The 14,841-nt window shown below is 38.5% G+C and overlaps 1 protein-coding gene and 1 non-coding gene across 3 annotated transcripts in view; one reads left to right on the top strand and one right to left on the bottom strand.

The window, feature by feature from the left end:
* Positions 1–6,087: 6,087 nt before the first annotated feature.
* PAPOLG (poly(A) polymerase gamma) overlaps positions 6,088–14,841 on the top strand; it is a 31,658-nt gene continuing 22,904 nt past the window's right edge. Inside the window, exons 1-3 of one of the 2 annotated variants that reach the window (XM_043603448.1) lie at positions 6,088–6,340; positions 9,417–9,578; positions 11,047–11,113. In XM_043603448.1, the coding sequence (XP_043459383.1) occupies positions 6,324–6,340; positions 9,417–9,578; positions 11,047–11,113 (246 nt within the window). In that variant the 5' untranslated portion in view covers positions 6,088–6,323. The remainder of the gene's footprint in view (positions 6,341–9,416; positions 9,579–11,046; positions 11,114–14,841) is intronic. The other variant, XM_043603449.1, reaches the window with a different exon arrangement.
* On the bottom strand, positions 13,151–13,255 carry LOC122467475. The gene has a single exon (XR_006292983.1). It is a non-coding gene; the product is annotated as a U6 spliceosomal RNA (small nuclear RNA).

Raw genomic sequence — 14,841 nt, forward strand, 5'->3', positions numbered from 1 at the left:
GTTGCAGCCCCTTATGCAAGGGGTAGAAACCCATCCCAGGAAGCTAAGTGTGGGCACAGCTGTTTCTGCTGGTAGAAAGAGAGACCCTAGTCCTTTCTGGCACAATATGTGGGCAACCCCAGTGTCATCTCCCAAGGTCATTTTTGGATGATCCTACCTGAAGCACCATACTCTTCTATTCATACTTTATTATTTATTTATTTTTTAAAAGTGTATTTATTTTGAGAGAGACAGGGACAGCACAAGTGGGGGAAGGCAGAGAGAGGGAGAGGGAAAATCCTAAGCAGGCTTGACGTTATCAGTGCAGAGCCCAACACAGGGCTTGAACTCACGAACCGTGAGATCATGACCTGAGCCAAAACCAAGAGTTGGACACGTAACCAAATGAGCCACTTAGGCGTCCCTATTCGTACTTTAAAAAGTGTTAGTTATAACCTGCAAATGACCAGTACGAACAATCCTATGCTACAACAATCTGCCAGAGAAAGGAAATGCTTTGAGCTAGTAAAGGTTGTTCAGAGATGAAAAGGTTCCAATAGAATACTTGTATAACATTCAGACACATCAGAATATTAAGTTGAAGGCAAAGTGGAGATTGTCTACCAATTGGGGCAAAAAGATGGAGAGATAATAAGATGAAGGAAGACATAAGGGAGAATAATATTTGAAATTAATTCCTGCAACAAATATTTATGTTTATGAAGTTCTGAGACTGAGCTGGTGAGCAAGACAGATATGCCCTACTTGTTCTATAGACAAGTAAACAGCCCAGTAGATGTTTAAAAAGCTAAAATAATTTTAAAAGATTTTTCCCCTGAATTACTTGCATGAACATTTTAAACTCTCCCAAGTTGCATTTCTGTTTACCTGAACAAACAAACAAAAAAGAGCTGATTGATGGAACACAAGGAATTTTCAAAGTTAAAAAAAGGCGGGGGGGGGACTTAACCTAATCTTTTAAAAAGTACTCAGGAAAAAAATGTTCAATGTTTACTATGTTCTAGACACATTTTAGGGAAAAGACCGTCATACAAAGGCCTATTTGGACAGAATTTTTAAACTTCAAAAATAAGAATTGTACAAGTGTTTAAGACTCACCAGGGAACAATAAAGCACCATCTACCAAGCTTTGAAGGGAATGTTATGATTTAGTAAAAGGGCATTTTCAAATATGCCAGAACTAGGAAAATGTACCCCCTTTCTAAATAACCTATTTCAAGACTCATTCTAGAGCAAGAGATGATCATAAAGAAAAACTCAAGGATAGGGAAGTTGTAGCTGGAAGAGACTGGCAGTAAGCACCGAAAACATTTCATTTGTAGGGGTGAGTCTTGATAATTGGTGTAAATACAGTTATACCACAAGGAAAGTAGACAAAACATGAATCCACAGAGTAGGAAATATAAATGGCTGGTGAAATACCACTGATCAGAGACATGTAAATTAAAACCACAAAAAAAAATACCACTTTCCAACCTATCATACTGATTTAAAAAAATTTTTTTAATACTGGCAGAGGAACCAGCTTGACGGAGGAACCCACTGGCCAAAGCTGGGATAATTTTAGCATCAAAAGAACCATAACTGTAATTGATTGAAACATGCTGAATACATTAGAAAAATGAATCCATGTGATACTAAAAAAAAAAGAGGAATAAAATAAGCAATCAAATAAATAAGAATTTCTTTGAATGGGCCATTATACCAAGTTCTTAACTCTGGAAGGAAAAGGAATATTTTTTTTCTTTGCAGTAGGAATCATATTGCAGGATAACTAACAGCCCTAGTTAATGAGAAAAAAAGCTCTTCTTTCTATAAAAATGCCAGCTATAAATGTAGACAGAATTGGAAATCACAATTTGCAACCCCTAAGGAAATAATTAAGCCAAGAGTATCAACAGATGCTGAAACCATCAGGTGAATGGTTGATGGAGAGCTGGATATCCACCTAGTGCCAAAGTTATCACCCCACAGATTACTAGTTTGTTCCAAGATGACTGTCACTACATAAACCCTTAGTATCTTGGTATCACCAATGATAGGATAACCAGAGCTTCATAATGTGACTCCTGGTGTGATGCAGTGTTTAGTCTGAATCTAATCAAGCCTTCAGATCTAGCTTCCAATAATAGAAAATATGGCGCTTACTGTTAAATTACACCACAAGGGACCAGTCAGAAAAATCCAGAAATTGGGACATTCTAGGAAACAACTATCCTGGTCTTTCTGAATCAATGTCATTGGAAAAATAAAAAGCCGGGGGTGGGAGGTGAGGAGGAGATGAGAAGGGATAAGAAAGGGTGTGTCTCTTCTAAATCTAAATACACTTCAGAGACCCAGCAACCAAATACAATCATGGCTCTTAACTGGATCCTTATATGAACAAACTTGCTGCAAAAGACATTTGGGGGACAAGAGGGGGGAACTTGGGTGTTTTGGTATTATTGTGGTTATGCAGAAAAGTGTTCCTATTTATATATACATAACAAAATTTAGGAATAAAATGTCATGATATCTGTATTTACTTTAAATTTCTTCAAAAATAGGTGAAACATGACAAAATACTAAAATAATTGTTTAATCAATGTGATAAGCATATGGTGTTTATTATACTACTCTACTTTTACGTACGTTTATAATATTCATAATAAGTATAAAAAGTATTTTTAATATCTAGCATTTGTGAGGGTTTGAGGAAACAGACCATTCTATACATATTGTTGGTAGTAGTTAAATTGTTATAACCTTCTTAGAGAACAATTTAGAATATATAAATATCATTTTAGAGGTGCCTGGGTGGCTCAGTCAGTTGAGCGTCCGACTTCAATTCAGGTCATGGTTTTGCAGTTTGTGAATTTGAGCCCCGTGTCGGGCTCTGTGCTAACAAAGGGCTCAGAGTGTGGAGCCTGCTTCAGATTCTGTCTGTCTGTCTCTCTCTCCCTCCCCTGCTCATTCTCTGCCTCTCTCTGTCTCTCAAAAATAAATAAATGTTAAAAAAAATAAATATTATTTTAAAATATACATACCCTTTAACATAGTAATCTCATCATTAAGAATCCATTCATGGGACACCTGGGTGGCTTAGCTGGTTAAGCGTCTGACTCTTCGTTTCAGCTCTGGTCATGATCTCTCAGTTTTGTGAGTTCGAGCCCCGAGTCGGACTCTGCACTGGCAGCACGGAGCCTTTGTGGGATTCTGTCTCTCTCCCTCTCTCTGTCCCCCACCCCCACTCGCTCTGTCTCTCTCAAAATAAATAAATAAACTTGCAAAAACAATAATCCAGGGGTGCGTGGGTGGCTCAGTCAACCAATTAAGTAATCCAACTTTGGCTCAGGTCATGATCTCACAGTTGGTGAGTTCTAGCCCCACAGCGGGCTCTCTGCTTATCAGCACAGAGCCTGCTTCGGACCTTCTGTCCGCCCCCCTCCTCAAAAATAAACATTTTTTTTAAAACTTAAAAAAAAGAATCCATTCAATAACTAGTGACAGAAGAATAGAGGATGTATTATAAAGATATTTATTATAGCATATTGATAATATAAACAAATATGAGACAATAGAAAATGGTTAAGTATATTTCGACAATATATATTATCTATGACAAAGAACACCATGTTACTGTTAAAAAGGACAAAGTAGGTGCACATTTACTGTTCTGGTTTGCTAGAGCTTCCTGACAAAGTACCACTGACTGGGTGGGTGGCTCAAACAACAGAAATGTATTTTGTCACAATTCTGGAGGCCACAAGACTGAGACACGGTGTGTGCACGGCTGGTTTCTTCTGGGGCCTCTCTCCTTGGCTTATAGGTGGCCGTCTTCTCCTAGTGCCTTCACATGGCCTTCCCTGTGTACCCAGCTGTGTCCAAATTTCCTCTTCTTACAAGAACACCTGTCATCTTGGAGTAGAGGCCACACTAATAACTTCATTTAAACTTAATTATCTTGGGGAGCCTGGGTGGCTCAGTCGGTTGAGTGTCCAACTCTTGATTTCGGCTTAGGCCATGATCTCACGGTTCTGTGAATTTGAGCCCCATGTCAGCATGCTGACCCACACTGTCAGCACAGAGCCTGCTTGGGATTCTCTCTCTCTCCCTCTCTCTCTGTTCCTCCCCAGCTCGTGCACACATTCTCTCTCTCTCTCTCTTAAAATAAATCAATAAATAAAAACAAAAAAATTAATTTAATTCTCTCTGTAAAGACCCTGTCTCCAGGTACAGTCACATTCTGAGGTACTGGGAGTTGGGGCTCCAACATATGAAACTTTAGGGGCACACATCGTAACATTTACTGACATGGAAAGATGTGCATGACTTTTAGGCTAAAAAAAATTAAGAAGCAGAACAACATGTACAGTATCCCTTTTTCTCAAAATTTAAAAATAACAAAAGCAAACCTCTGGTACATATTTATACATAGCTTGGGATATATTGAAAACATACCTATCTGAAAGGATAGATATCCACCTGTTACAAAGGCTCCCTGGGGAATAAAATGGAGTTGGGAATGAAAGGGAAGGACATATTTCCACTCTTTCTTTATAAGCATAGGTTACTTTTGTAATTAGAAAATTTTAGCTTAAAAAAAAAAGAAAGACCCTTACAATGAGCTCCGGACAAGACCTGGAGGCATCAGAGACTCTCCAGTCCCAAGTGCCATGAGGCCAGGAAAGTAGACTTAGCCGCGCCGAGGACCAGACGTGCACAATCTGTCCTACCTCCGCTAATACATTGGCACCATCTCAAGAATTGGGGAAGGGTGACCAAGATTGTCTTTGTCTGCCAGCTCAGAAGAATGAGGGATTCAGGGTCAAAAATTCAGTTTTAGAAAATAAAGTGATATTTCTTGCATGTCTGAACTTTTAGACTGAGATCCATATGGCTACACATACTGTACTCATTTAATTCTCTCACAATCTTACTATCTTCATTTTACAAATGAAGACAGGGCTTTTTAAGGTTAATTTTCCTGAGTATGTAGCAAAACTGGAACTCAAATTTGGGCCTCCCTTGCACTGAAGCCCACACTACCTACTACTCTATGCTGCATGGAATAGGTTTTGCCTCTTCTCTCCACCACCTGTACCCAATCCCGACTACCAAACCTTGCTAATTCAGGCGGCATCCTCTCTTCTAGGAAGCCACTTTCCAACATCTCCTCTAACTTTAGGTGGCCTCTTAGGCCTCCCTAAATCCCTATCTGTATTTCCATGATCTCTGTGTATGTTTGTCCTCCTCCACAAGACTGTGAAGGGCAGGAGTTACATATCTCTAGTGCCTGACACACAGTAGGTGCTTTAGTTCTACGACAGAAGAACATCACTTACATTTTATTGTTTCCTCACTAAACTCTGAATTTCATAAGGTTAAAGAATACATCCGGTTTTATGCACCATTAAGCCACTGGTACCTAACAGCATTTGGTTTTCAGTAAATATTTTTGAAAGAATGAATGGATAATTTTATAAGCAATCGCCTCTATTTCCTGGGACTCTGAGTCACATTCCGAGAAAAAGCAGCTTCCTGACATCCTTTTCCTTGTAATGGTTTAGTGTATTAAATTATTTCTTGGATATCCTTCCATTGCAAACTGCTAGCGATTCTCACTTAACTGACAGAATGTCATGAATCAAGGGAGGTAGAGGTGAAGTGAACAGGTTAGCCTCCAATTTACAAGCTTGCTTTCCACTGGTTTAATTGTAAAGTCACACGTTCCTCGGTGTGACCCTCTCACGACAAAATCTCCACGAGTGGATTGATCACGTAGAACTCTGACTAATTAAAGATGTAGGATAACAGAAGAGTTAAAATTGTATTTGCTAGGCAAGGTTGTGATCTTTTAAAAAATATGTTATAGTCTTTCATTGGTGAAACAAGGAAAATATGGTCCAAATTACCTTCCAAGCGGTTTGCCTAGATTGACAGTCCCACGGACAAAGGAGGGGACAAAACACTCCTTCCGACCGGCGTTTGAGGCCAGAGCCGGCGCCCCCTGTGGGCGGGACCACTCGAGCCTCCGGGGACCCAAAGGAGGAGGGGGCGGGGTCGAAGGCGGGTCCAGGCCTCCGGGGGCGGGGCCGCAGCGGGCGAGGGGCAGGCTGGGAAGCGGCGCCATATTGGCGTCGGCCGCGCTGTATTGTCATAAATAGAGCCGGTTTTGTGGTGTTTTCACTACTCGGTTGGATGCCTCGGCCGTAGTAAGTGAGAAAGTGAGCGAGCAAGCGAGCTACAAGCAACCGGAGGAAAGTGGACAGGAGGAGAAGGAAAGAGCAAGAACTTGACTCCAGAGCGAAAGATACTCGGCGGTGAGGGAGACGCAGGAAGCGATGAAAGAGATGTCTGCGTAAGTGATGGGGGGCGGCGGTTGGGGGCGAAGCGGAGAGGGGTGGTTTGGGTGGTCGGCCGGGACCCCGTTTCCGTTCCCTGCCCCTCGCACCCTGCCCATAGCTCGCCGGAGTGGTCTCCTTCCCCGCTCCTGGCCGGTCGGCAAGGGCACCTCCCCTACACCGGGCGGCTCACCTGGCCACCCCTGAACAGACTGGGGGACTCTTGGAGCCCCCATCTGCCCTCGCCTGTCCCGCCTGTGAGGATGCCCCCAGGCAAATAAGCAGCCGGAGAGGCGCGGGTGTCCGTGGGGAGAAATTGTCGGTCACTCTCCTGCCCCCAGCGCTGTCTGAGCCCGTCTCTGCTCCTGTCTGCATTGGCGCAAATACCATCCCCCTACCTCCCCCTCCTCCCTCCCGACCGGCTGTCTCCTGGTCTTCAGGAGTGAATGACCCATGGGTTTCTTTTTAATAAAGACTATGATCTTTTCGCTCTCCCCCAGCCTCCCCCACCTACCCATAGTATATCTACCAGTCTGGACCTCCTGCTCACACTTTGATAAGTCACAAACGGTTTCCGTGCTTGGCAAGATTTTGTTGTGGCTTCTAACATTTTGGCTTATTAGGAAGTAATTTAAGCAGAAAAATGCAGAGAATAACATAAGCATCATTTGTGTAGTCACCATCCATCTCTCTCAAAGCATAACATTCTGTATGTGTGGAGTGTGTGTGTGTGTGTGTGTGTGTACATAAATACCTTTATTTAGAAGAAATCAACTATTACAGATGTGTTTGAAGGATTCTCCTACCTCCTCTGGTTCCATTCACCTCCCTCCCCATAGTACCCCACAGTCCTGAATTTGATGTTTATTGCTGCATTTTTAAAAATGCTCTTACAACATATGTACATAATAACTGGCATTGTTTTACTTGTTTTTAAGCTTTGTATAACTGGTGTCACACTTGTCATTCTGCATCTTCTTTAAGTGCAACGTAGTTAGTATCTTTGAACTTTGTCCCTGTTAATATTTTCAACTCTAATGAATTCATAATAAGTACTATATTGTATTCCATTGTAGTGATACACCTTAGTTTAGGTTTTTTTTTTTTTTCCTGTTTTGACTATTTCAGGTTGTTTTGAAGGTTTTTTTTAACTTTATTTAGAGAGAGTGCTCACACAAGCAGGGAAGAGGGGCTGAGAGAGAATCTTTTTTTTTTGTTGTTAATGTTTTTAAATGTATTTTTGAGAGAGAGAGTGCGCAAGCGGACAAGGGGCAGAGAGAGAGAGAGAGACAGAGGATTGTGAGCCTGATGTGGGGCTCAAACTCACAAAATGTGAGATCATGACCTGAGCCAAAGTCCAAGTCAGATGCCCAACCACTTGAGCCACCCAGGCACCCCATGTTTCTAAGTTCTTAATGGTACAGTGTGGCAGTAAACATTCTTGTACATGTTTCCTTGTACACTTGTACTAGAATTTCTCTAGAGTGTTTACTTGTAAGTGAAATTGATGCATTGAAGGGAATGTGGAATTCCTTTGCTTGCTTTTTCTTCCCCCCTTCTAGATGAGGGAGTTTCAGAATCATAGATTTAGAATTTTAGTGCTGGTAGGCATGTTCTTAGCTAACTTTTTCAGCATACAGATGAGAAAGTGGGACCCAGGATCATAGTATCGGAACTGAAGTACTTGTTGAAGGGAGAATGGAGTGGTGGAAAGATCTTGGGTTTTGGAGTTCAGATTCTGGCTCTTCGTATCCCTTGGATCTTGGGTACCTATCTGTAAGATGGCACTTATTCACTACCTACCTCTTACAGTTATTGTTGAGATTAATTGATCATATATACTCTGTCCCATCCATTTACCATACACTTATAAACACATTTTGTTTATTCAACAGGAAAATTGATACCAGAAAGAAATTAAAGTCACTAATACTGATGTTTCCCTTTTGTGTCTCTTAATCATTTCAGAAGATACATAGGCTATTGTATCTTTCATTTGCTTCTCCCTCCCTACCTAATCAAATCTTTACCCAAGGAGCATGCCTTACTGTATGAACTTAGTGAATAAGACACTGTTTTGACCAGTTAAAATTCAAAACAATCACTACTGTATTTTGGTGTGTTATTGTTTACAGGGCTGATGTATTATTTAAAAGACTGTTCTTTTATATTTTGAGATTACATTCTTAACTGTTGTTGTTGATGGTCCTTACTGTTGAATGGTAAAGATAGATGGTAGGGTTACTTGGTTATCGTGTATGTTTATTTTTACTTTACTTTCTTAGCAGAATAAAAAGTTATACCAACCCATGGTGGTCGCAAGATTTATTTTGAAATTATTGGCCTGTGTAAATACAAAATCAGAAATTGAGCTGTACTTTATTCAAAACTGTAATTCCCTGTTAGGATCTTTTGGAGGCTAGCTTATATTGTATCTATAAAAGTATAAAGAATTTGATAATTATTTAGTGTGACAATGGACTGGGTACCAATCTAAATAAAGAGAACAATTAACCAGAGTCAATGTTAGGACTGTAACTTCTGATTTGAGCAAAGGATGTTAATGTAGGTTTCTCAAGGACAAATCCTAGTTGTGATTTCTTTTTAAAAGCGAGTCACAAGGACCTACCTTCTAATGTGATGTTTTGTTTCTTTCCTGGGGGGGGGGGGGGACATTGTTCTTACTCAGAGCTTTCTTTTCAAGTGGCTGACTGCTCTTCAAAGATTGAATATAGATGGTACTTGACTTAAGTCCGCAGGGTGTAGTGGAGGTGGCCCTGGCCCAGCTCCCATTCAGGCTCTTTGCCTTTGAGCTAAGTGGTGCTGGCACAGTTGTCCTGATGCCAACACATGCTGCTTTTGGCTTGAAAAGACATCCTAACCATGAAAGCTGGAGGCAGTATGAATAGCCCTTCATCAAAATAAACACAAAATACCCTTTTTTCCCTTAAAAAAAAAAGAAAGTGCCTGCCCCAACTGTTAGTACTAAGTAAACTTTTAAGGTAGCTAAATTAATGAGTGGATTGAGAGATCCATGTATCAGTATGATATGATACTTTAAATTTTTTCTGCTGTTTCATTTTTCTTGAACAGAAACACCATGCTGGACAGCCAGCGTCAACAAAAGCATTATGGAATCACTTCTCCAATTAGTTTGGCATGTCCAAAAGAAATTGATCATATTTACACACAGAAATTGATTGATGCCATGAAACCATTTGGAGTGTTTGAAGATGAAGAAGAACTGAACCACAGGTATGTCATATAAAAATGCAAAATATTTAATAGCACATTAAATATTTAATCATTAATTCTGTAAATATATATCAGGTACTTACCATTATCCTGCCTAGGGATACAAAAATGACCAAATGTAGAGAAATTTTGGCCCTCCTAGAGCTTCTGTTTTTAGGTGGTTAGGGGAAAAGACAATTAGCCAAATAAGTACAATAAATACAATGTTACACATAAGAAGTGCTGCTGAGAAAAATGAAGCTGGAAGTGGAGTTGTCAGGAAGGCCTCATTAACATTTGAGGAAAAATTTGAGAGGGAGGGAACTATGTAGATATTTGAGGGAAGAGCATTCTAGGCAGAAGTTTTCAGGTGGGAGTGTACCTGGTATATTTAAGGAATATATAGTAAGGTAACCAAAGTGTCCAAACAGGGGGATATGGTCTTAAAGAATATGAGGTGGGAAGGAGCTTGGAGAGCTAGGTCACTTAGGACCTTATAAGCCATTATAAAAGTTTTGGCTTTAACTCTGAGTGAAATAGGAAGCCGTTACGTTTTTGAGCAGAAAATGGACATGATTTACTCATGCCTTAAGACAGTCCGTCTGGCTGCTATATTGAGAATAGCCTGAAGAGGGATCAAGGGAAGAAATGGGGAAACGAGTTAGAAGGCTATTACAAGAACCCAGGGAGGAAAGGACGGTGAGTTGAACTAGGGCGATGGTAGTGGAAGTGATAAGTAGTAGAGTTCTGAATATATTTTAAAGGTAGGGTTGTTTAATGACTGGAATGTGTGTGAGAGAGAGGTTAAGGATGATGTCAAGGGTTTGGATGTTAGCACCTCAAAGGATGGAATTTCATTACCTGGAGAAGGCTGAGGGAGAAGCACGTTTGGACGTCTCAGGAATTCCATTTTTCATGTCATCTTTGAGATGCCTAAACTCTACTCTTCCCCAACCTCTTTTTTTTTTTTTTTTTTTAATGTGGATTTGGATATGCTGTTGGTTGGAAGTTTGGTTTAATATCAAATTCTTTTATTAAGTAATATTATTTCATAAAAATTAGCCAGTATTTAATTTACTCATTTTAATTATCCGAAGACCTATGACTGTCAGTGAGACAATGCTAACCTCTATCACCACGTTCAATTGATTTTATTCCATAGTAAGGCCAAGAAAGTTGACAATTCAGTTGGCCTCTGCAGACTTATTGAAGGTAATTTTGATTTTTTATTAGGCTTTTTGAATTTTGAAAATAGCTCAAAGACCAAAATACTGTCATCACATTTGTCATTTCTTTGGAACTCTTAGGGACCTAAGAATGCCAAAGAGATGTGCCATGTACCAACAGATGCGACAGCATTAGCCCATGTATAATGTGCTTTTACTCTAGCACCAACACAAAGGTTCTGCCTATATGTTTAACTACTTTTTTAAATACTGGTTTTGGGTTTTCTTAGTTTTAATCTAAAGCATGTTATTTTTTATTATAGGCTGGTTGTTCTTGGTAAATTGAACAATTTAGTAAAAGAATGGATTTCAGATGTCAGTGAGAGTAAGGTAAGACTCTAAACTGCATTGAATTCATAGTTCATTATGTCCTGGTCCTTTGTCCTAGTTAATAAGATGTAGAAATTGAGAATAATCTGAAATATATTAAAACTAGGCTTTTTGCTCTGCTTGGTAATGAATTGGTCTAGATAGTTGAGTCTCTAAGTGAGAATTTCACTAGTGTCTAGCTATAGATCTACATAGATTTCTTGCTTGAATTATATATAGTGGGCCAAAGTGTAAATATCAAGGGATTTTAGCTTAAAAGCCAGATTTCAGACATCTTGTGAAATACCAGGTCTGGCAACATTGGACCTGCCTTTGGGCAAAGCAGGAAGAGGCTTCAGTGGATTTGGGCTCCTGCCTTCCAGTGCCTCGTGGCCCCCACCAATGCCTGGTCTCTCTGACACAGCACTTGTCACTTATCAATCAATTTTGTGTTTCTTATGTATACTTCCCTCCATTTGCATACCTGCCTGGCCCCTGAGACATAAGAGTTTGCAAATCCTAATTTGTAATTATACAACTTTTTTTTCCCCTTCCGGTAGCTTAACTATTTTTCTTCTAAAATAAGTTACATTTTCTTACTTTCTTAGAGTATTTTGAATGTAATTGAATTTTCATTTGAAAATCACTGAATATTATTTTACTGAGTATACTAAATTGAAATAGGGTGTGTGCGACTGGGTGATACCATTTTCCCCTTCACTATGTGGTCCAGACTGTTGTATTTTAAGTTTTTTGTTTGTTTTTATAATTTTTCCATTTCTCCCTTAACAATAATCAGTTGAAAGTTAATGTCTCACAGCAGTCAGTGTGTCTCTCTAAATTCTTTCTGCCCCTTACTCTGCCTGATTTTAGAAATTAGATAAACACCTGTCAGAATTCTTTCTTTTGTAAGTTTTATTTATTTCTGTACCTATGATACATGTTTAAAATTGGTTCTTTTAGACTCATGCGCTCTCAAAAATAAATAAAAAAACATTTAAAAAAATTTTTTTATTTCCAAAATTGGTTCTTTTAGACTCTGAATAAGGTCATGAGGGACTCTGGTACGTCTTCAGTCATTGAGTTTAAATAAATGGTCTTTATGTTGTTTATTTTTGCTGCCAGATAGCTATCTGACTCGTTTCTGAGCTCTCAGCAGGATTATCAGTAGTTGAGATTTTCAGATAAGTTGAATTCTGAGCAGGTGAAATGCTAGTCATGAGTAACAAAAAAAAAAATTCACTTTTGTTTTTCTGCTACTAGGTGATCAACTCCTTAAGAAAAAAGACCTGTCTTGGTCATCTGCCTAACTTCACGACAGAACTCAGGCATTAAATAAATGTTAAAGGAATCCATTGTCCCTTTCTAATCAGCCTATAATTGTTACAAATGTCCAAACCAAATACTCACTAGAATTATTTTAAAATCATAATAACAAGCTTTATGATTTATTGTGTGTGGTCTTTATGTCAGCTATTATGGTTGTACTAAGGTCTTTGTTTCCATCCCCATTCTATGATGCATTCAAGATAAATCAAGTGGTATTATCCACAAAAGAGGCTATAATAATTTTTTGAGAGATGTACCTAGTTTTCTTCACAATTTCTTTGCACTTAACTGAAAAATCCAGTAGAATTCTGTTTCTAGGTCAAAAGGTGTTTGTTTTTTATTAAATTGCTTTTTCTCCCATGTTAACTCACATCAGTAGTTTAATCTGCATAAAGCAATCACTGGTTTACATTTAATTTTTAGGCATAATAATTTAAGACTGCCACAATTTGGCTTTTTGTAGGCACAGTAAGTAAAATATCTAATTATGAAAAAAATTTTTAATTGGTTTTGACATCTTCCATTGTGTGGATAGAGTGATTTTTCATTTTCTGTATCAACTATTCCTTTTATCAATGCATATTTTAGTTTGGAAAATATTGGAAGAATATGAGTTAGATCAAAGCTCATTAAATATTCTACACACAGTTCGGATATTTTTAGATTGTAAACAATCTAAAACTCAAATTAGATCATTTTAATTACTGTGGTTTGTGATGGAATTTTGTTTCTAATGTGGAACGCTTCACAAATCAGTGTGTCATCCTTGCGCAGGGGCCATGCTAATCTTCTCTGTATCGTTGCAGTTTTAGTATTTGTTGCTGAAGCGAGCACTGTAATGAAAATATTGTACCCTGGTTAAGTGTATCATTTTCTCATAAAATCTGTAAGAATCTTGCTTTTCAAAGTAGAAAAGTAAAAAATAGAAAGTAGGAAGGTAAGCTAAAAGTTCCCTATCTTCTCTTCTCTACCTTTTTGGTTCATATTAGTCATCAGTATCTTTACTGACTTCTTGCTCTAAAATTACGTGTGGTACTCTTGAAACATTAATATCCATTAAACAGGGAATAACAAGCATATCTTGTTACACAGATAATTTCATTCAAGTGAATCAAGGATATTCTTTGGAACTTGCCCTGGGCATTATAAAAACTAAGAGAAGTAGTAGAGACAATTCTCATTTTTAAGGAATTTATAGTTGAAGAGATGGGACATATATTCAGCAAAGAAAGGTCAATAAATGTATAATAGAGGAGCAGAGAGGGAAAAGAGCTTGTTATGGAAGAGAGGGGGATCACCAGAGAAGGCTTCATGAAAAAAGGTAGAACTTGAAATGAATTTTGAAAAAATAGTTGGTACTGAGATACCCAGAGAAGGATGGACAAGTGCGATGGAAAGGAGACTAGATTGTGTAACATGTTGGCAGTTGGGGCTTTAAAAGGATCCAGGGATCCTTACCTCAGTAGTCAGAGAAGAGTGCATTAGTAAGTTTTGAGCAGAAGAGTTATATAGTAAGAACATCAGCAAGTGAGTTTTGTACAAAAAGAAATAGAAAATACAGACGAAAGGCAAGAAAGTAGCTTAAGATCCTAGAATTAAGGATTAAATTAGAACCTAGAATTAAGGGGGTAGTAGTTGAATAGGAAGGAGGTGACATGTGAGGGATATAAACTACAAATTGGTAAGCCAAGAAGAATAATGACTATAGGTAACAGGTGGTAAGGAGAATGAGGAACAGAAAGAGAAATCAGACAGGATACCTGTTTATCATAGGAAGAATATTTTGTTTCAAGCATGGCTATTGAAGTGGATCAGAATGTCTGAGTGAAAATACCGAAGGGGAAGTTAGAATTGGCTCGAGAGAGAGGTGAAAAGTAGCCTTATAATTCTGGTACAGTCTAAAAGATTTTATTAAAGTTGTTAGATTCGGTCATAAGGAGATCATGTCAAGAATGGCTCCACTTTCTTACAGAAAGGTTGCAAAGCTAGGATAAAGAAATTAAGCATATTTGTCGCAATAACTAAAGGGGAAATGGAGTCAGTTAAGTGTATGGTACTGGAAAGAACTGAAAGTGCATTAGTTTGGTGCTTAAGACCTCCTTGGTGACTTCTGAGTGATGGAGCCATTGAAAGACAGGCCATTGGAAGGGGACAAGTAGGGTCAAGTGATAAAAAATGTTTTTCATTGAGATTTGTGCATGCATGAATTTGTTTTATCTTCCCTCAGGAAATACTCTGATTACTTCAAGCTATAGCCCAAAAGAGCTCTGAAGTACTTTCACAAATCTCAATTTACCTAAGTTGACAAATGTAGTATATATCACTAGTATTTAGGCAATTTTTATGCTAAAAATTTTGAAAAATGGAATGCCATTTGTTTAATTTAATTTAATTTAATTTAATTTAATTTAATTTAATTT

This window comes from Prionailurus bengalensis, chromosome A3 (genome assembly GCF_016509475.1).
Source record: "Prionailurus bengalensis isolate Pbe53 chromosome A3, Fcat_Pben_1.1_paternal_pri, whole genome shotgun sequence".
Taxonomy (NCBI): Eukaryota; Metazoa; Chordata; class Mammalia; order Carnivora; family Felidae; genus Prionailurus; species Prionailurus bengalensis.